Below are 23,625 nucleotides of genomic sequence, written 5' to 3' on the forward strand. Positions count from 1 at the left end.
TCATAACTCCAAGGTTTTATATTTATCTGTTCTTCTGATGATTCATCAGAAAACTATTCATCATATAGATATGAAATGCGCGATAAAATTATAATATCTGTCTGTCAAAAAGAAATACAGCGTCGATATTTTCACGAACTGATCTCAATAAAAGAAAGCAACCCATCCGTATTTCCTTGTAATTTTCCAACCTCCGCCTACCGCTATATACATCTGAAGTCCCGAAAGCGTTTTCACGCGGAATTGAACCCTGACGAGTGTGCAGCATCGCTTAGATCCCTTTCTTCTCCCACCCTTTCTTCTTACCTTCCTTTCCCACGAAGCGCGACTACCACCCTCGTCCGTTCTATTCCTTATCATCCGAAACACCCTCCTGCGGCTCTTCCGCGCCCGTCAAAGACCTCCACGTTTCTCTCGGTCATGCACCTTGGCTTTTGAATTGTCGCAGATTTTCTATGGGCACACTTCGTAGGCCACAGCTAGGGGAAAAACTCGCTCGAGGAAAGCTTGTTTATATTCACAGTCGCATGCGACACGTGAGGAAAAATCGTGCAATTTTATCTCGTTCATTCGAGCCGGCCTAGCGCTTTTCCTCCGTTACATTCTCTATCATTACATCTCGCGTTTGCTATCTCAGGCTTACATTTTTCGCATTCGAGCTGAAATATATAATTTTTGTCACTCTTTTCGTGGTTATTTTTTTTCTCCTTTATTTTTCTCGAGTTTTATTTCATAGAGTTTACCATGGTTCATAACATATTTAAGGTACGGTTTTCCAATCCTGTGAATTTTCCATCCGAAAAATGCATGCGAGTTCGTCGAATAATCATTTAATGAGAATGCTATTTTATGTTTGGTGCATATAAAAATTTTTGGCGAAAAGGTTGTGCATATTATTGTTATTTGAATATTTTAAATTGCCATTTAAACTTTACTTGTTTAATAGAAAAATGACGTATCTAAAACTAACATTTTTTTCATTTATAAAGTTCCGACTTGAAACAACGTTTTAAAAACTTTTTAAAGAAAAATAATATATCTTTAAACAGAATATTTTTCTATAATTGTTTCAATATCAGCAATTTTCTTTCACGGTATCTATGTAATTTAAAAAATGTTTTTTTTTCTATAAGCAATCATTACGAATTTGATTAGAGGACAAGCGACACTTCGACTCTCCATTAGTGAATTGGAAGGAATTGTAAATGTATCGATTTAAAAAAAATTTGTTTTTAGAATTTCCTGTCATTATCTTAAAAATCAATTAAAAGTCAATTTTTTAGTTGTATCAATCATTTTTTAATTTCTAGCCGTAATAAAAATATAGAAATATAATAATATTTGAAATTTAATTGAGCGTCATTTTGTGGCATACAGATAACGTGTCATCTATATTTTCTGTCCTGTTAAGAGATAATATTAAAGAATTATTTAGTTTGAAAGTTTCCCAAAATACACAGATTTTTACTGAAATAGCAGACAAATATCTTGCATTAACGAATCGCAAACCGTTTAAAATGTGAATGCGAATGGATCCAATGTAAACGCAACCATGCAGAAAATGGCTTTCTGAAATACGTATACTCCGTAATGAAGTTTACTCTCTTTCAGGATCTTGTTACTTAGTTTAAATTGCAAAGGAAATTACGTGGGATGTTCCATAAGTCATACGTCGTTGGATCGATAAGTCGCTCCGTCAGTTTGATTGATCTATAGTCTAGATTTAAAGTACCTGTTATTTTCATAATTAGCAACGTGTCAACATTCCTAATGTGGAAACGTCTACCTTATTCTGAGAGAAATATACCTTGTTAGTTAGTTTCGCGTAATTTAGTAACGTCACCGTGTACATTTGAAATGCTTTCGCACATAAATTATGTTTTTGAGCTTTGCGAAAGTTTGAATAGTTGAAAGTTTTTAATTATCTGCGAATATATATCGACTAAATTCTGATATTTGTACATTGAACAATTCTTTTCATTAATACATAAATAGTTTACTTGCGCTTAAGCATTGTCGCCATAAAAATTAATAGAACAAATCTTTTAGTACAATGAACATGAATGTTTTCGTTTGATATCGTTTTTATGTATTTCTTTTTATAATCTGACAATTATGCTGGTTTCTTAATTGGAAATGTATCTTTCTTTTGCTACAACTTTTGCTGTGTCTATGTATAAAGCAAATAATAAAGATTATACATTATTTATTAGCATTTTAATGTAAATTTTTATAAAATATATTAGTTTTATTATATACAATTAACATTTTAGTGTAAGTTCATGTATTATATAAAATATTATTTTATAAAATCTTTTATATATGTTGACTAATTGAGAATTAATAATATAAGAAAAATAATGTTATGATAAAATTATATATTACTTAATGGAGATATTAAATATTGATGTATACAAATCGAACAGAGAATAATAATTTATTTGTTCTTTTGTTTCAGGTGAGTCGCTGGATATGCTATTTTATGAATGATGATTTTCATCAGAGGTCAGTATCCTGAAAAAATATATATTTAAAAGAGTAATATTTAAAAGTAGGTTTAATGATTTAACAGAAATTAAACGAAGTCTAACGAATTACGATTGTGGATTTATATTCTGGTAAAAACAATTTTCTATTCTACTTTTTTTCCGTGTGTATGTATATGTATGGTATATCACAGAACTGTTAAAATTGATCGATCAATACTTGCGAACAGATTGATATTAAAAAATATGTATAAAAAAAAATATAATAGAAGACAGCTTATCAAATTTTTTTTTGAATTATTATTAGGTTCTGATAATCTGTTGTTTCTGTTTTCTATTTTGTCGATTCCGATTAGATAGAAAAATCAATAAATATAACCTTATTTATAATAGCTTATTTACAAGAATTTATTTTCTACTTTGGTTTTAAATGCTGAAAGAACAGTGAAGTAAAGGAATTAGTGAGAAAGAACGTGAATAAAAGAACGTGAATAAAAAAATTTGCGACATTCTTGTATCTAATTATGTTGTCAATTGACTTGAAATTACGACTCCGAGTTCCGGTCGCGTAATTAACGCGGGCAAGCACGGCGCGAAGGTGGGCGCAAAAATGTGCGGAGTCGCGGAAGTCGGGCTAATTAACTTTTTAATACATCGATCGCATCTGCCTTGATTTAAACTCCCGTTGCGTGCGAGGGAAAGGGACGTCTATAGGGACAGCTCGCTGCTGTTTGCACGCACGTGCGAACGTACTGTATTCGCGATAAGCTCGTAACGCGCGGCTCGCGTAATTGCAACGCGCCTTTGACGCACCATCTGGATTTGCGATACGTCATTTAATTACTCTGGGTGCACCTGTATATTAAGCGAATTCATCGAACGTCCTTCTCCCGTAACGTGGGAATATTGCGCGTTGCTGCTAACCGAACGCTTAACGAGCCGAAGGCACGTTAATTAAGCATTGCCGCGGCTAATGCAAATTCGCGCGCGGTTCCATTCGGCGGCAGTAGCGACCGCTGCAGCTGGGAAAATTATATCGGAAAATGGAGAAGCTCCGGAATTTCTAGGAATATATGCGATGATCGAGAAACTTGGGTAGAGTTGCGTCCATTCTTCGTCAGTTTCATCCGTGGGATGATTAATTAACGCCGAGCTCTCACGAGGTTTAAAGTCACACCTGGTTTTTCAAGAACTACAAACTCTCTTTCTTTTAGTTTTTGGTATAAGTACGTAACTTAACATACTGTTCTCTGTTTTAATCTATTTAATGTTTGAAATAATCTTATAAGTCAAGCATTTTTTATTACAACTCGAAATAACAATTCCATTAAAAGTTCAATTTTGGAATATCTGATATTTATAGAAACGCGATTAAGTGAATTGCGGTAATTTCGAATAACGTTATATAGTAAATGTAATAAAAATATAATTAAAGAAATTGTATTTCATGTGCGAAGCACGATAGCTGTTACAAAGCCATTAATAGTAATGATATTACAAGTTTTTTCATTTTTTATTCTGCTTTTACAAATCTCTCTTTCGATATTAAGTTTAACTAGATTAATTATAATTTTACTAAATAATTGGTTTAAGTTAATCTTCGTATTAATTAAATATCTGTTTAGAGGTTAATGTTTTTTTCGAAGACATCTTTTCGTTTCTCGATGATAAATCGAAGATTTCATTATTTCTATTTTATCAAATATTTTACAAATATTATTGACATGGATAAATAGAGGTAATTTAATTATTTTTTATTTAATTATTATAAAACTTTTTATAACTTTTTTATATAAAATATTTTTTAATATCCCTCAATAAACACAATATAATATTGATGTAACTGTATATATAACAATTGTTACATAATTTATACAACGTTATTATTATATGACGTTATGTTACATTCTGTATTTAATGAGATTTTAAACAATTTTTTAGTTGTAATTGAAGAAGCTAAAAATCACTTTATTTATTGTAAGGGATAATTTTACTTTTTAAAATCGTTTATCTCAACTAATATTTTTTCAGTCATTTATTAAATAATCGAAAATCGAATTTAACATAAATTAAATTATTTTGACAAAAATAATCTATCATATCTTTCCTGTTTTCTAAATCTGAATCAGTGGATAATTATTGATATCAGTAAATGAAATATGTGTGGGGAGGAGGGGAGATTCCTAATCTAACTAATTTTTATTATGTAATCTAATTAACCTCATTTTAATGTATAAATTCAATGAATAGTATTGGAAGATTGAAGTTAACGTACATATCAGTATTTTAGTTATATAATGCTCAGACATTCTTCTTCTTTTAATTGAACTTCGCTGATTATCCAGTGCCAAGTATGCCACTAGGTAATTAATGACTATGCACTGATTCAAATTTAGAGAGTGTGTGAAATGATAATAATGTGCTCATCAGCGTCTTCTAAATATATTGGTGTTGAAAACTATACTCGTTCGAGTATAACTATAATTTCGTCTCCGATATCCTTTTTGTATTTATCCCACGCGACTCGACATAAATATCACTCTAGTTGACCGACAGGCGAGATATACGATATTGCTCGCAGGATGAGCGCAACCTGCACGTGACTCGCCTTTGAAATTGTTCTAAATGACATCGCTTCCCATCACCGCTATCATCTTTCCTCTCATATGTACGTGAATCACATTTCCGGCACGTCATCATACAATTTGTTCGATTTACTCTGATAGTGTTTATTTATAATTATTTTAATAGCGGAAATGCTTTTGTACAGCGGAAATGCTTTACTATCGTGATATTCGCATCGCAACAATAATTTTGCAACTACAATAGGATGTGTTCCTTAACATGGTGCATATTTAACAAAACACCAATATAGTTCAGAACCACAGAATTAAACCGGTAACACTTAAGAAATGAAACAAACAAACCGACGTTTTGTTTCTCTGTTCTCGTGAATATCAAAAATGATCTCTGCAATTATGTCGTCGTGTCACGTCGTCTGCGGTTAAACGGTTAAACGGCAACGATGCCCTGACCCCAGGCGACGACCAAGCATGCATTAATAATGCACCCCGTCCCACACCTTACAGCGCATCTTTTAATTAGCCTTCCCGCGGCAAACAATGGAGACGCGGACACAACCACGGTGAAACGAAAAGGCGGCTTGGTCGGATACAGAGCGTGCCCTCTCGCGCATATAATGACCCGTGACGACATCTTACTCGTATATACATATAATTCCGGGGTGTTGGAAAGGAATATAACGGGAAAATCCGGGCGACGCCGGGTACCGTTCAATTATCCCAGGTCCTTTCTTCCGCGGCGGGCGCAAGCGGGTGTGAGCGTGAAATAACAATACAGCGTAAGATAAACACGCGATAAGCGCTCCATCGGAACGAAATGAAACCGCGTTGCCTGCAAGCAACTACGGAGGCGACACAGCCCACCCGCGAACTTCCCGCTTCCTTCCGTCTCGCTTCGGCTCCCGGTTTTATATCGAGAGGTTCTATTTCGCGCTTGTGCAGCCCTCCGTACCACTTCCCGTTCGCGCTTTATTTGCCGTCGATGTCGCGTCTATCGTTTTCTGCGGCCGCATCGCCGTCGCGTCGTATTCCCGCGGGGTATTCTCACCTATCTACACAACCGCGAGTACTCCTCCGACTTTTCGCCTTCTATTTGTCTTTGCTGGTGCTTGCGTTTAATACGCGTACGCTCTTCTATGTCTTTCTGCCTTCTGTTTTCTTCGGTTACCAATGGCAGCACTTTAGTATCAATCGAACTTGGTAGCAATTTCCATTGTCTCTCTCACGTCCGGTACTTTCCGTTTTTGTACTTTGTTGGAAACTTGAGCATCAGTCAGATCTGGTAACGCGCCACATAATGTACTTGTGGATGCATAAGTCGATTATGGTTTTCGGCAAACGCTCGGATACCATAAAGGAAATAAGTCCAAGAGATAGCTATAACAGATAACTTTAACAGATATACTATAAGTGACATTCGATTGCTCTTAATGCATATTTATATCCAATGTTGGAAACAGAATCTGTTTGTTTTCTTAGCAGAAATATTAATGCGCATGCACATAAAACTTTTATATTAAGTCGAAGTACGACGAAAGATTTATATATTTATGTCTCGCGATAAATATTGCATCACTATTATAAGACAGACGTCCAATCTTTCATTTATCGCGTAATGAGCATTTTTATTATTCACGACAAATCAAATACAATTATTCTTATCGAGGTACCCAAATTACTCTTTTTATATACATAGCGAAGATCGCTCAATGCCCTATGATTGCACTGTTGAATCGCAAATGATCGTCGACGCTAAAAAATTTACACTATCGATTTTACCTAAACATATCTTTTTCGCATTATGAAAACGTCCCCATCAGACGTCATTACAGCATTCGTTTATATCTCGCACGGTTTATGGTGATAGCGAGAACGAATGAACAGATAATGCCGGCAGCAGCGACGAGAGGGAGCGAACCTGAGCCACCGCATTCAAATTAGCCGGAACTAACGAGTAGACGGAATGCACACCCAACAGGATGGAGTGTGAAGTAGAAGGCAGCGAAACTGGCAAAGAAAGAGATGCATCAGAATGCATCGTTTCAGTCAGTTCATATTATGAAGAACGATCATCGATTCGTAATCCGGAGAGAATAGGGTCGTTATACTTTAATTAGGCGAACGAGCACGCGAATGCATCTGCGAGAGGTCGCGATTACGACTATCGATCGGCGGATGCGTTTGATCATAATTAACGTCGCCGGTTGATGACGGGCGAAAATACAGGGACGATGCCAAGGCAAGTTCAACAAGGCTGTTACAATACGCTTGTCGATTCCAACGTGTATTCTGTTTGATACCCGCATCTGAAGAGCGAAATAAAATCGTCAGCGAGTTGCTCCTTCCTTTTTTTTTTTTTTGCAAACATCGTTCCTTCGTATTTGTACGCGAATCAGAATGTTTCTTCGTTAGCTTCCAATCAAGAGACGCGACTAGCGTCAAGAGGTACGTTTTTAGCTTTCTGCGTTGCTCGAGGTGGCGAGTTTACGCGGAAATTGAATTTCGCGTATTTCAAGTAGAGCCGCGTGCACGCTTTTGAAATTCGTCGCGTTCGATTCGACGCGCTGTATACATTCGAGCGAATTCGGAGCGCGTCGCATTCATGTTGGTTTAAACACGCTCCCCTAAACTACGATATTTACACGAGCTCTGTGTTTGCGCAATATTTCCATGTGCCATTTTTACGGTTGATGGCGCGTGGACACGTGCACGCTCGTCGAATATCGTCGTCACTGTTGTCGAGCTGAAAAAATTTGTAAGCGTATTTAATTGCGAATTTTAAGTGTACGATCGTGACACGATTGGCCAACAGTTCACTGTAAATTCGTAATGCGTTCGGTTATCGGATGCATGTAAACACGACCGGAAATTATGCGCATATCGTGTTCTGTAGAAAAACGAATCGATTTTTACAAAATTGTTTTTTATATTATTCATGATATTACATTCAACGTATATATTTGACTATTCGGTCAATCTGTGTATTTATATCGTCTCTCTCTCACACACACACACATACACACACAAATATAAATACGTTTGTACATCAATATATAATATTTATATTTTTATATAATATACAATACGCTTCGCAGCCATTATTTCTAAATTTTGAATACATAAATAACTGATTTAATGAAAATATTTCTAACGTGATTTTAATAGCAATTTTATGAACGATTGCATTAAGCAATCTATATTTTCAATATTCGCTGAAGGATTGACGAAATAGTTGATCTAAAATGCACTATTTAATTCATATTTAATAAATATGATTTTATTTTAGTAATTTGCACATATAGCGAGTTTTTTAAATTAAGAATTTTGTAATTTTGGCTTTCTGACAAAAATAAATCGAGTTTTAACGATGAATATTTGTATCTCATGCTATATTTAAACTAGCAACTAGCAATTAATTTTAGTGTAATTGAAATAATATTCGATGCAATGTACATAAAAATAGTTTATGAATGAAGAACATTTTTATTAATTCTTATCGCAGTATTGCTCTCTCTCTCTCTCTCTCTCTCTCTCTCTCTCTCTCTCTCTCTCTTTTTCTTTGTTTTATTCAAATGCTATGTTTTCCACGTAGACAACAGAAAATACGAACTTGCTTGAACGTTTTTTGTGCGCTCGTACCAAAAATTGCTGCAAACTGCAGATGTCTATATTTCGCTGCAACGAAAAATCCGGCGAAAAAGAATTTGGTTGGATAGAATCGAACATCTAGGCCTTTCTCAGTGGAGACACTCGAAGATCTTTTTCGACGCCACCACCGTCCTCCTTCGATAGTCGATGGACTCAGACAACCATCTATTCGCGGGCGTCTCATACCATCAGCATCTCGGGCCCAACCCATTTCCCATTCCTCGAGAGCCGCCCTGCACATTTCCCAGACGTGCCTCCAGTGCCGGCAGTCAAATGCCAATACGGCACTTATCCTCGAACTAAAGCTTCCCTCGTTCGCCAACACCACCGAGCCGAGCTGCTACCACCACGCGCCCTTCCTATCCTCAACCACCACCCCGGTGCGAGGGCTTTTAAACTATTATAGGAAATGACGCATCGTGGGTCGTGCCAAGGAATTCTCCAGCCATATATTCACGATGTGTGTCTTCGAGAGCGTTTCAACGTCGTTTATGGAGATGGATGCGTCGCGACAGAGCTGAGAAAAGCGAGTGATGTTGCGTGTAAGTTTATTTAGATCATAAAATTTCATCATCCTATTTAAGAGTTATCTACTAAGACGCAAGTATCGGTACTTATGTTCGCGGGCTCGATGCTTTTGCTTATAGTGATATACCAATGAATATTTTTTTAAATTTCTCCATTAGAGATTTAATTTGAAAATATTATACATGGTATCGCGTAAATATCTCGTTATTGCCAATATGTATAATAGAAAAATCATTCTTTTGTAAAATTAATTATATAATGAAGGAGTATCCGTCTATGAGATAACTATCGGGTGGGTAAACTGATCGATGTTTGTCTGTTGGTGTTTGTCAGACTATGTTAAAGCTGATTGAAATGAGGGCGGGTCCACGATGATGTTTTACTAGTGTCTTGTCTAGGATGGGTGCGGTCAATGCCAACAAAGCGATATCCCAATGAGGCCACCGATTGTTTCGAAGGGTGATGAGTTTATTCTGTAAAGGATCGGTCGCTTTCTCTTACATTAAATTGAACGTTAAATTTGAAATTTGGAAATTTATTTCGTATTAAAATTTATATGGAATTAAAATGTAAGTGAAATTAAAATTTGAAGAATTTTAATTTCATATATATTTAAAATTGAAATTTTGTATTTTCATAATTTTTTTGTGAGTGCTAAGTTAGATTAGATTAAAATTTTTTCTTAATAAAAGAGACACAAAAATTCTAGGTAAGAGTACTTTTTAGTAAATTTCACTGAAATTTAAGGGAAGCACGTAAATGTTTCTCTGGTCCGAGACATTTCCGTTTAGGAAGTGGGTGCTAGAGATTTAGTTTCCACTACACGAGAAAGAGAAAAGGATTTTTAAGTACTTGTTCACTGTAAGACTCGTGAGCCATTGGTGGAAACCGCAGGAAAGTGGAAATCGACATTGTAAAATCAGAGTATTTTCTTTTTAACTAAAATAGCTGGTATTAAATTTGCCTCGATATTTTAACTCAACGTTTAAATATATTTGTATAATGTTACATCTAGCAAAATTTGTGTTTAATATCTTGATACTTGGATCATAATTCGAATACTTATAAATCGTAATTCGGAAAAATGCGAACAATCTCAACCTTTTAATTTTTTTTTTAATTAAAAAATTAATTATAAATGAAAAATAAAACGTAAATATAATTTATCATCTGAGAAAAGAATATGATGTAGATGTGTAATATTTTTATATCAGTTTGAATATTTCTTGCAGTAGGTACATTACAAATTTTCTTAATTTCTATTATTTGATCTTTTTTTTTACCATTTAACGGCTTAATTTTTCAATATCGTTCCTTTTCTTTCGAATGCTTTGCGATCGCTCAAGCGGGACATCGCTTCGACGATCCACGTTCCCTTCGTCCCATGACGCGCGTTTCCTTGCTCGCGATTCGGTTCTCGTTGCGCCGACTCTCATAGAAATCCTGCACACGTATCGAGCACGTATCCAGCCGGAATAATCGAGCGGGCGATTCCGTTCAGAAACGATCAGCGCAAGCAGAAGGTCCTCTTGACTCGAAACATGATTTCAAGGCGGGCAACAGTTTGTCGTGCAGTTCGCCGGGGACTGCCGCTTTACGCGAGAGTGCTTTCGGAAACTATCCATCGACTTGTAACTCGACGTATGTCCGTCGTGCTGAACGCGTGCAATTGAAGAATTTCAAGAAGGCTTCATTTTATATTGATTGTTGACATAAAATATCGCGCATCAATTTATGCACAATAGTTTATTGGAAATAGGGTTGTATCTTTTATTGCAAGCAAAAGATTTGCAAGTATGAGAAATATTTTTCAAATATGTAATTTTTTATATGTTACTTTCTACTTCGGGAGATTTGAAGAATTAATATCGTAAATTTAATTTTTTGATTATCTGTTAATATGAATTACGAATATAGAATAGTCCTGTCCTTACATTTTGTCTTTACATTGTATCTTCACGAGCTGACTTATAATGTAAGTGAAACATAAGCAACCTGAGATATATTGCTTCAGAAAGAAAGCAAAATTCGGTTCCGGCGCGATGGATTTTTTATTGGGCTTTTCGCTATCGACAAGTTAGCTGGTTTCCCAATTATCCCTAGAGAAATACGCGAGCAAGATACCGAGAGCAATTCTTGGATTGTTTACCTGAAAATTGTTGAAATTAAAGCAACGATATTCTTCTGTCTTATAATAGTACCTGACGAGTTTTGCGTTGCTACCTCTTTTTTCTCCCTCCAGACGGAATGAATTACTGGAGAACATTCGGGATATGCTTCCGAGATACCTTTTGTAACTTTTTCAGCTCCTACAAGTGCAGATTAAAAGTAGTCTTGTTTCGAGACAATTGGTTTCAATCTCGCGGGTATATAAGATGATTTTGCAATTTATAATCAGAACGCACGTAATTTTATTTTGCTAGAATCCAATTCAGGTTTCAAATTTTAATACCAAAATATATTTCTGTCTATATTTCACAGATGTTATATATGCAAACAAAAGTCGTATCACTGATGTCAAAGGAAATAATTTTATATTAAAAGATGATAAGAAGAAAATAAAGAAGAAATTAGCTCTCTTTTATGTACTGCATTGATCTGTAATCTATTGAGCTCCACAATTTATTGTTTTCAATTTGTTAAAAATATTATTATAAATCTTTATAAAAATCTAAGAGTCGCTTATAGATGATCTGAATTCATATACGAATAATTATACATATATATTATAGTTAGTAATATTTGGATTGTTTTCTCGATATAAACAAGGGATCGCCTGTTCGATGCCAGAGAGCATAAACGCGATCTAACCCTTTTTCGTAAAGAGTGCTAATTCTTGTGATAATAGAGAAGAATATTACGGTTGTCGCACGAGATGCGTATATCGGTGTCGTTATAAATCAGTTACAGTCGCACCCATGGCTTATCAGTCACGCCATATTCATACTGGCTCGTTCTGAGCCGGTGATTTCGACTGGCCTGTTGTCCACCCTCATGGTATCCGGCGTAACACGAATTACTAAAATGCCAGAACATACGACAAAGGCCTCGTTTCACAGGAAGAATCACACGGAAAGAAGTGAAATATTATTCCGAAGAAACTAAACTGTGAGAACCTGCGCGTGAAGTTACGTTAACTGTTTTCTTTGATCATTGATAAAACTGTTTTGCAGTCAAATTTAATTCGTTAAAGGATAGGCATTAAGAATTATAAACAAGTAGCTTGATAACAGATAATGAACATTATCTGTAGAATAATGGATTATTTTAATTTTACGTCTTTACATGACATTCTTTGTTAAGAACACTTTAAAGTTATTCTACGTTAATCGTACACTGAAAGAAATATATATACTACATTTTAATAAATTATTTGTTTGAACAGTCCCGAACTAAATATTTACTAAATATAAAGGTACATTTAGTCCAGACCATTAATTCGATTTAACAATCATTTTTATTTATATATTTTTGAATAAATATTTATTTACTGCAAGTAAATGTTTAGTTGGCACTAATTTATTAAAATTTAGTATACTTTTTTTATGTATTAATTTCATAAAGTATTAAAGATTAAGTAAATCGTTGCTTTTAAGGATAAAAAAATTGTTTTAAGAAGCTTTAGGTAACATATTTTTATATACCTACTTCCATTAGATCAATGCTCTTGTTATAATAAATTGGATGCGTTTATCGTACAACCGTATTAGCTCTATAGAGGTTAACATGGATTTGACGGTAATACTCAATAATCGTCTAATCACGGGTCGAAATATCCTGTCGTCTGCATAAATTACAGGCACGTCGGGTACACTGCCGATAAATAATGCATTCTATAAGCGCATCCCTGCCGCGCAGCGCGTGCAATTTCCTGCGACTTTCCTCGATCAATGTTTCATGCGCGACATAACCGTGGCCGCTATCCATGACTTCCCTGGCAATAGAGATCATCGATCTCTCCATGTTTCTGCCTCCTCTCCTCCGTCCTCCCATCCGTTCGCCTGTGATGCATTTAAGCGTACATGCAAACGCACGTGCGTTTAAATCCCCCCGAACGACCGAGGCCCGGTTGCATTGTCTTACCTCCGGCTGACCCTCGCGGGGTCATAGATCACGGGCTTCCTGGAGTAGCCCGTGATATAAATCATCAGTCGCGCCGGTTAGCCTTAGCGAATTTATCGTCTGCATCCGAGGCACTTAATTTATCAACGAGACAACGAAACGATACGCAACGAAGCGGCGCGACTCGCGAACATATTTTTTTTCGTACGCTCATATTATACTTTGCGCGTTGCTTAAAAAGTGAATGCGTGAGCAAATGGACAGACGCTACTGCGGAATTCTACGTGAAATTTCGTTCCCCCGCGTAGTTCATAGCGATTTATTATAGTTAAAAATTTATTGCATGCAGAGGGAGAAAGAGATTGAGAGACAGAGTATCTAATATTAAAATCTTTTATGGCTGATTCATCCTTGCTTTTCTTCCCTTATATTTCCCGATTTGCATATATGGGGAAGGAAAGATGCATTTCACGTTCACTTCGATACATGGATACTGGTAAACCTACGTTTAGTAGATAGCGCAGAATGAGGACTCCCCGAGGACGACTGCGGACAGGAGAAAGGGGAAGCATACAGAAATTGAAATTCAAAGTTACGGCCGTACTCTGGAAAGCCTTGTCCGTATGCGTGTCTCTCAGTCAAATGCAACACTCATATGCTACTCTGTTCGGGGAAAATGAAATCCGGCTGGAGTTGCTATTGAACGCAATAAAAAAGCTCGTAACGAAAAGAGGTCATGCATATAGGCTCTACCTTTGTCCATGTTTCCCATACGAGAATATTATCAATGGAAAACAATCCGCCTATCGCTGGCATATAAAATTTTATTATTAAGATTATTTTGCTTCCATAAAATTTTATTATTTACAACAATGTATATTCTTTTAAAATTTACTATTTTAAGAAAACGGCAGTCGAGATAAAAATAAGAAACATTAAATAAGGATAAATTAATAAAAATTTCAGAAATAAAGCTCGATAAGCTTGAAATCAATCAGCGTAATATGAAATTTATAATGAACTCTTTATTTATGAAGAGTGATTTTTCCAAAGAGTAACAGTAAAATAATTCTATTATTTGTAAGTACATCGAAAGAGAAAAAAGTTGCGGTATATATCTAATCACGTCTAATCTATTTTTAGTGACTCCTTTTGAACACTGATAAATCCGTCCTCTTATTTGTGCGCTTTCCTTCGCATCAGATTAGACACTGTTATATAGAGCTCTTTGAAGGCGATCAGGGAAAAGGATCGGTCTTCTCTATCCCTTTACCTCTATATTCCTTTTATCGACATCATCTAACCCGCTCGACTCGCCATAGAGTCAATTAGTTAATGGCCTGCGGACATTTACGTAATCTGTGCCATGGTAAATGAAAATACCATCGCTATCTATGGTTTCACCCGTTGATTCTGTTGGAAAAAAGCATAAATAAAAATAGAAAACCGCGGAAATTTTAAATTAAGAGACAATGCACTTTTGTGCAGATGAATCAATTGATTTGGACGCTCTTTTTATTCGGTATCAAACGATGTGAGAAAAAAAACTAATCGAGCCGATTTCTCGTTAATACACTTCTTTTTCCACGGGATCACGTGCATTCTGGCCACGATGATGTCAATTAGTTAATGGCGAGCCTCACGCTTAGGTAAACGCGGCTCACGTAAAATCGCGGCAATAGAAAAGCGCATCGTGAGTGTCGTGCCGGTCCATTAAGCATATTGCGCAGCCCTACTTCGAAAGTCCTAAAAAGTGAAAAAAAATCCCTCAACGACGGCAGAAGGGGATGATGAAAATAATACTAATAGCGGGAGCACATGTAGGACCGCGCTGCCGAGCGAGCGGCACTTATATTAAAGCTCTTTTTAGCCACATTATGTTGCCGCGCGTACTGTCACCTTTTCCGTAAATGGATTTCTAACTTGAATTTTTATCGCGAAGAGCGTTACAGATATAAAAAATAGATAGCAGAAATACGAGTACGGTTATATTCTTATACGTTGTTACGTAAAATTTGATTTATACATATTTAATTTTATTTATATATTAAAATAAAAATAAAAATAGTTTCGTGACTCCAAGAATGAATCAAATACAAGTAAAATACCTACATGAGTTTCGCGGTTGTTGGTGTGTAAATAATAATTTATAAAGCGATAAAATATTATTAGCAAACAGTTGGAATGTACTTACGAAATTAACTGCAAACGTTTCGACTTTGGATTTGAATCCTTCTGAATGCGGAAGTTAATTTCAAACCAATTTATACTTTGTACTTGACTTCCGCATTAAGGAGAAATATCATCTTATAAATATATTATTTAAGGCTCGTCTAGGCATTGTACTTTATTTAAATATATTTTTAGTTGCGTATTGTTATTTGATTTTACAATTCTGTTGCAGCATTAGAATTTTCGCATAATTTATATTTTACTTACATACAAAATGAAAGTGGAATTTCTTATATATACACATATACACTTAGCCCGCTATAACATCTGCACTCGGCAAACGTTGTATTATTAATACTTAATTCGCGCGAAATGAGAAACGCCGAGCGCGCGGCACTACCTGCCGAAACGTCGACGATGCAATTATTTAAATATCCATTTTAAAGCCACGCGTCTCGAGAAGTACTCGATTATGAGGTACATTTGCGAGATTCTTATTAAGAGCTTTCCGTAATACTATTTCAAACATACACTTTAGACGTTAATGAATCACAATGCTTTTTCATCACTGATAAGATGTTATATCATACGCTTATTCATAAACGCATGTCTGATTCGTTACAGAGCGTCTAATTAATATTTTAGAATATGCCAGATATAACTCAGTGATTCATTCCAATCTTCATTCAAAACAGATAACACTGTTATCATGAATTTCTTACAATGATTCCCATCGTCGTGTCATCATAGTTATTTAAACATCACAGTTTCGAATGGTATCTTTTAGATTGATCCACGAGACAAAAGCAAGTATTTCTATTTGTTCTTCGTCGCTTTGATTTCCTCCTCTTTCTTCGCCGAGGCCACTCGTCACTCGATTACAAGTGCTTTCGGTTCAAGGGGATTTTAATTAAATGCTTTCCTGCTCAAAGGTTCAACCATTCCTAGGAATTCGTCCTTGTCCGTACGCGATCAAGACGACCGAGATTTTGCGATCGGGACATTTGTTTTCTCAAGTAAACGAGAAAAGAATAGATCACTTCCGTCTTTCGGAAAACTTCCCAGATGGTCGATTAATCAAGACGTTCCGAGCGGCAAAATTGCACGAAAGAAATTTCCCATCTGAAGATTATTCAGAGCCTCTCTACGACTAATTGCTTGAAAAGCTAAAGATTGCTGACTTTTTGTCAAACTTATATCTATAATACAATGGACATTTGGATATGTTAATTGTAGATTATATAGTTAAATCTTCAACTGTGAACATAGCTTTAAAAAGAAAATTGTACGACTTTGTTTCGTTATAATATAAATAAAATATTATATACATAAGAGGTAGTTTTAGTTTTTAAAAAGTCTTAATTAATAATTACTCTCAACATAAATTGATTTAAAGCTGCAGTGTAATAATGGATTTGGTATTGATTTGTCTTGATCTAGCGATTGACATATATTTTCGTTAATAATCTAATCCTGAATTTAAACAAAAATTTCTCTTCGAAATTCAGGAATAAACATAACTTACGTGACATGTATTCGGATATATTTAAACAAGCAGATTGAAATTAGCTCCAAAAAACGGCAGGATTTTAGCCATGTATTTCGATGTGGCTGATTTAACGTGAGATTAGCTTTGCTGAGAAATATAACTTTATTAATCGCACGTTAAATAATCTGGAAGTTATTACGCGGCAACCGGGCACCGTAGTTACTGCTAATTCGCATTGTGAGCCACAATTAAACTCGACGCAGAACAATCGTGACGTTATATTTGTAAAGCTACGTATGTTAAAGTTCGCAAAATTTATATAAATGAAAATTCGCAACTTGTGAGTTGTATGTTGCTTGTCACGGCTTGGTTGAGTTTTTAATCGCGTTGTTTGTAATGCAAGGTAGAAGAGGTCTTTATATTAGATTTATGTATCTTTTAGTCGATTAAAACTTTGTTATGATGTTAAAATATCATTTGTAAAGAATTTAAAATTTTATTTATGAGTTGATCTTACAGAAAATTCACGAATTATTGTAATCGTTAAAAGAATAAACTATAAATTAATTTAATAAACTGTATTAAAAATGTAATATAGAAGTAAGATATTACAAAAGTGAAATATGTGAATGTTAGAGTTTTACAAAGAGATTTATTATAGGTGGCATCTTTTATCGTAATTTTAAAAATATGCGTTGTGTGATTCCGTTCACAAACTCCATATAATTTCTTATTTTTTTATTTTTTTGCCTCCATGAATTAAAACAAAATTTTTTTCTTCAAAAATGAACGAATTTCTTAGGAGTTCTACGACATAACTATAAATAATCACGTTGAAAATGAACGCTACGCGTCACTCCGATATGCGGAACGTAACTCACGTCGCGTTGCACCGCCAACATAAAAACGCCGGTCGTATATCACGCATGGCTATGCGTAACCAACTGCATAGGCTTCGTGCATGCTCGTAGAAATCGTTTACGCTCTATATACCGGTAATTTTTCTTCAAAAATCACGTAAATTAAATTCTCATTATTTCCACAATGGATAGTTCATGCGACGTTAATGTTATGACATTACAGCTCAAGTTTAGAAATGTTGACGCTTTCTAATAAGATGTTGTCTTACAACAAATATGTTCTTGCAATTATTAAATTCTTTTTTTCTGACTGATATATGACAAGCATTATGAAATATACCGTGTGTTACATATTAAGTATATAATCATGATTAGATAAACAAAGTCTGAATTTTTGGAGGTTCCTACTTTTTCCTACAGATTTCTTATTTCTCTGTGAAAATTAAGATAATGTTAGTTAAAAGATATTTTACTTTGCATGATTTATCATAAAATATACGGAAGTTTAACTTAAGTGATAATTAAACTAGTTTATGCTATGCACAGTCGAGCAAACCTTTAATTTCATATCGTGCTCACTGACGATAGAGTTTTCCAAGATATTTGAGATAGCGTTGGCTAGGTCGATAAGCGTCCATGCGCAAAATCCTTAAGCGACGTTCAAGAAATCGTAATAGCTACCGCCAGTGTTTAACGGTATATTTATGGGTAGAATCGACACCCTCTCGTGCTCATTCACGCTTCGCGAAATCTTACGGTTTCCTATAGTCGTAGCTTTCTCGATATTTCCAGGATGAAATGAACCGAAATAGAAACGTCATCGGTGGAAACGTCGTTATTGATTTTCGACAATTTGTAGGAGAGTAGATAAATTTATAATAATAATATTTTATAATTATGATTTATTAAAGTAACTATTAATTCTATTCTTTTGTCATATATTTTTCTCAATATATATTTGTATGTAGTGTGTAAATTATATTTTTATGATATATATTTATACATTTTTTTTAATGCGTATGTTTTATTGATTATAATATAATTGATTTGTTAATAATTTTTAGAAAAAAAATATTTTGTCCGTTTTCTTAATAAGTTTTTTTTTAAGGCGAACATATCAGTGGGATATCGTAGTGGCAGAATGATAAGAAAACATTTTAAAGATATTAAGTTTTAGGCTTAAAAAAATATGATTTTTGTCCTTATGTATATATATATATATACTTACGTATTTTATTCGCATATACATTTTTAAATATAACAATAATAATATTTAATGCATAATAATGAAAATTCTCAAAGCAATATTTGTGTAATAAATATTATTGATTAGCTACACCTTTCATACCTGTTTTATTGAAAAATAAAACGCCCTCGGCTTTGATCTCTGCCTTACAGATTCAAGGCATTCTCTTGATTAATTTTATGAAATCTTGATAGATTTCCACGTAATTTCAAGATTACTTCGCAAAGGTATATCAATAAAATATATTATTTATTTTATAATGCTTTGTTAAGCTTTAGCATTTTTATTATTATGTATTATTAAATATTATTAAAACTGTATATGTGAATAAATAAATTTAAGAAATTACCAAAACAAATTTTTTTTCAAACGTCTTTAAAATATTTTATTTATTTACGCCCCACTATCACAATTTCACTAACATATTTGTCTTTGAAATGAACTACAGGAAGAAGTATTTTGTTTTTAACGTCTTCAGTAGTTAAATAATTTGAAATGAAAATGATAATATAAGTTAACTAAATTGTGTATAAATCGAATAGAAAGCGTCAATTTTATAAAAAGTTGTAATATATATTAATTTTATATATATTATATTATTATAGTATATTAATGAAAAACGTTTTTCAACATATATTTAAACATGTATTTAAATAATTTTCCATTTTTAAAATTTTTATTTTTATTTTCTTTATGATAATTGTACAAGTAGAAATTTATGTATTAAACTTTATCAGGAGAATTATCAAAATCAATAACTGTATTATATAACTGATGTACATTTGTCAGGAGAATTATATCAAAGTCAAATTGATTTAAGAAATTATCGATGTAAAAATGTTGTAATTTAGTAAATGTTCAATATCAATTAGTCTGGTTTCCTGAAATATTGCTTTTACGATGAATGAATTTTACACTCAATGGTAAATCGTGTGCGCAAAGCGGAAACACGAGGACTCATTTGAATCGTCGAATGGCGATGGAAGAAATGTTCGATCGATTGCTTCGATTCGGAAATACGCCGAATCGTTCCTCGGAGTTTCTGCGCGACAGGAAGGCTTTTAATTAATGCCAGGTCTGCTGGCACCTGCTTTGATATCTATTTTGGAAGATACAAGAACTTACTTCAGCGTTCTACTAAATCTATTCCTATTCCCTCTCTTCTTCTTCCTTCTCCTCCTTTTAAGCGACTTCAATTCACTGCTTTACCGCTGGCACAGCATATTGAATTTTACCATCTTCAGGCGCTAATTACCATCTTAGCGTCATCCTACTTTCCGATATCCTGCCAGACATTGCATTGAAGAGTTTCGACATATTATGCTAATTGCTAATCATTATCTTAATTGCGTACGCTGCTCACTTGTAATACATATACGAGCCTTGAATCTCTTTTGATCAAATTATTTTTATTATTATTTTTTATTAATTTTTCGTCCAAATTACATCAAGGAAGTGAATGAGCATAGGAAGTTTCGCTTTTTTAGAATGAAAAACAGAAAAAATAAAATGAAAGAAACTATACAAGAGACGAGATACGACACATTATTTGATATTCATCTATTTATCATTTTTTCGACACTTGATCAAAAAGATTAAGGTTTTAAAAGTTATATTTAGTTTTTTGTCAAGATTTAGTTATTGTATAAAGTTTATTATATTTCCTTGTCTCCAGTCTATTATTAAATCTTAATTTCAAAAATATCTATCTTTTTAGGAAAGTCGTTTTTCTTGAGTTACAGATCACATGATCAGCTCTTTGCTGATTTCACGTTTTATTAACGGAATATATATTTGAATACTAGAGAATGTTATTAATGATTTTAAATTTTATTACGATTGATTAGTTTCAATATCAAATAATTAAAAATAATAATTTTTTAAAATTTCTATAAAAATTTCTATAATTATAAAATTTATTTTAAAAGATTATAATAATAATAAAAATACATTATTAAAAAAAAGTATGCGTCATGCGTCTTCATATGGTAAAAATTATTTATCTTTGGTTATTGAATACTAAATGTGCATTTATTAATTATAATTCAATTTTAAAAAGTATTGCCTTTATCTTAAGAAGATTTTACAATTTCACAAACGATATGAATCAAAAACGGCAAATAGGAACGAGTAGCATCGAGATTTTCGTAGAAGAAGTTCTTTTGTATATTGCGTCTTCGACGTCTGCTATTTATCTTCATCGTAATAACGTGAGAATTCGATATCTCGACAAATTGTTATTCCTCGTAATTGTATTCTGCTTAATTGATTTCCTGGGAGACTTTTTTCGTGGTTGCTTTCTCGCCCATGACTCAACCATATAATCGATGACTTAATAGCCCACAATAATTCTTGGTATTAACGATCCATGGGGATAACTTCTCTTGGGAATAATAAACTCGTTTGTCTCGCCAGCTATCGACTGGTCTATAGATCATCATATTTTCCATCGTTAGGTACCTACCATTCGCGAATTTGCTCTTCCCACTAAAGCTTTTTAGAGAAGGATAGCACAACTGACATGGTATCAATTAACCAAAATAAAATATTAGTTTTATTTTGTAGCAACCATACAGTTATTTTTGTATGGAAAGTTATTTATAACAATTTTTTATTTGCTAGCAAAAATATTTAGTCGTAATTTATTTAAAAAAAGAATTGTTTTTATTCGTAGTATAATTTTCAAGAGAACAATGTTCGAATTTACTAGTTCTTCTGCAAGGAAATTCAAGTTTATTCCCGCGAAGGAGAACATTCGTGTTTCGCGTGCCTTCGGGCATAAAGAAATGCTCTGATTAACTTCCGGTACAGCTCCTGGAGCTTTTTCCTGGAGCTTACGGTCCATAATTCATGCCAGGCCGTGGATTAAAATCAAGAGGAGCGACCGACTTTGTGCCGTCTCTGTACTACTCTTAATTATGAAAACGTAAATGATGTTTATTCGCGGATTTTTGCCGGTACTGCGGATCTCCTTCTTTACTCATTTCGTGATAAAATTGAAAGGAAAATTGTATCTCTTTCTCTTTCTCTCACACACATACACACACAATTCCGTAAATGAAAAGAAATGATCTAAGTCTAGATCTAGCGCAGAAAATGCAAAAAGGCATTATTTTAATGAGAAAATCAATTCAATTTTAACTTGGATATATATGTATATATATATATATATATATATATATATATATATATATATATAGACAGTATATATTTTTAATAAATTAGAAATGAAAGTTTTTTTTAATATGCTTACTTAAATTTTATTATAAAAAATATGTCTTAAATCTTTTTATATAATTTATATGATTGTTTTAAGTATATTATTTACATTCTATGACACAATTTAATATAATTTAATAAACGTAATAAAACGAAATAAATCGTTTATTTAGGAATCATGTATGTTTGTTAGTTTTTGCAAGTTATTTGCAAAAATAAATTTCGATATATTGTCGATAAATTTAGCATCTAGATAAATAAACAATAGCGGCGTCTTACCCCAAAATTTTTCGGAATAACTCAACATTTCTTCGTTAAGATAAGCACGATCGTGCACAAATGTCTTCTCATATCCCGTGGGAAGCAGACGAAAGAATTAAGATTAACAGATACCGTTGGGATCTTCTCTATCATTGTCGGTATTACCGAAGAAAGATTACCATTCCAAATGCACGAGGACTGTACCTTAAAAAGTTTCCTAATAATTAAATTATCGTAGTATTTATTCTAATAGGCTTAATGACAATATTAAATAATGACTTACGTAAAGATCAAATTAAAAGCATTTAAAAAAAAATAGAATTTCTTATTACTTATATATGGAACACATGCTTAGAAGATTAACAAAGTTAATCTTCTGAACATCTGAGATAGACGATATACTGCGATAAAATTTTTATTAATCGTGGAATATAAGCAAAAATTTCAAAAAGATTACGTCCACAAACAACTAATATTTATTTAAAATCATTATCATTGCATAACGTAAATTTATATTTTTCGTTCTGATTTGATCTGCTGCATTGCGTATGCAGCAGATCGTCATAATTTAGTGAACTTTCGTTGCTACTAGAAAACTTGAAAGTGACGAACTGAGCGATCGGGACGAACATGCAGCAAAGTGGAGAAAGAGTATTCGAGGAATTTATTGAAACGCATTAAACTTCGTTGCCTTTATAACCGGGGTTTGCCGCGCTGCTAGTACGTACCTGACAGCTTGTGAAGCCGGAGGTTAAAGAAGGTCGTTGATTTATGCGAGTTGGAAAACTTTATTAACTTTCTGTCAAGAAACGTGTTGCTGAGATGGAGTGCAAGGTGTAGCTAGCGGCCAGAGGAAGGGAAGGGGCAGGAACCACGTGGCGGGCAAAAGAAAGAAGAAACATCGAGGCAGAGATGTCAGATACGGCCGGAAACGCCGGGGGTGGCTGCGGCAGTCGCGGCCGCGATGGGAGGAGGGCGGCGGGGGACAAGTTTTGAGGAGGGGTTGAACTCGTAATTACTTATGAGGCGAACTTTTTTACCCGGTGTCCCGAGATATTACTGCACGAGAGAG

At 34.0% G+C, this 23,625-nt stretch overlaps 1 protein-coding gene across 2 annotated transcripts in view; it reads left to right on the plus strand.

Annotated features, from left to right (window-relative positions):
* The window catches only part of LOC147910200 (mannosyl-oligosaccharide alpha-1,2-mannosidase IA-like), a 302,227-nt gene that overhangs the window by 68,903 nt on the left and 209,699 nt on the right, over positions 1–23,625 (plus strand). The window contains exon 3 of one of the 2 annotated variants that reach the window (XM_087404346.1): positions 2,459–21,701. The exons of the other annotated variant lie outside the window; for it this stretch is intronic. Within the exon in view, the coding sequence (XP_087260472.1) occupies positions 2,459–2,518 (60 nt within the window). The 3' untranslated portion in view covers positions 2,519–21,701. Of the gene's footprint in view, positions 1–2,458; positions 21,702–23,625 lie in introns of those variants that run through there. 2 annotated transcript variants of the gene reach the window in all.

The sequence above is a fragment of the Acromyrmex echinatior genome, chromosome 3 (genome assembly GCF_024713525.1).
Source record: "Acromyrmex echinatior isolate Ae372 chromosome 3, ASM2471352v2, whole genome shotgun sequence".
Taxonomy (NCBI): domain Eukaryota; kingdom Metazoa; phylum Arthropoda; class Insecta; order Hymenoptera; family Formicidae; genus Acromyrmex; species Acromyrmex echinatior.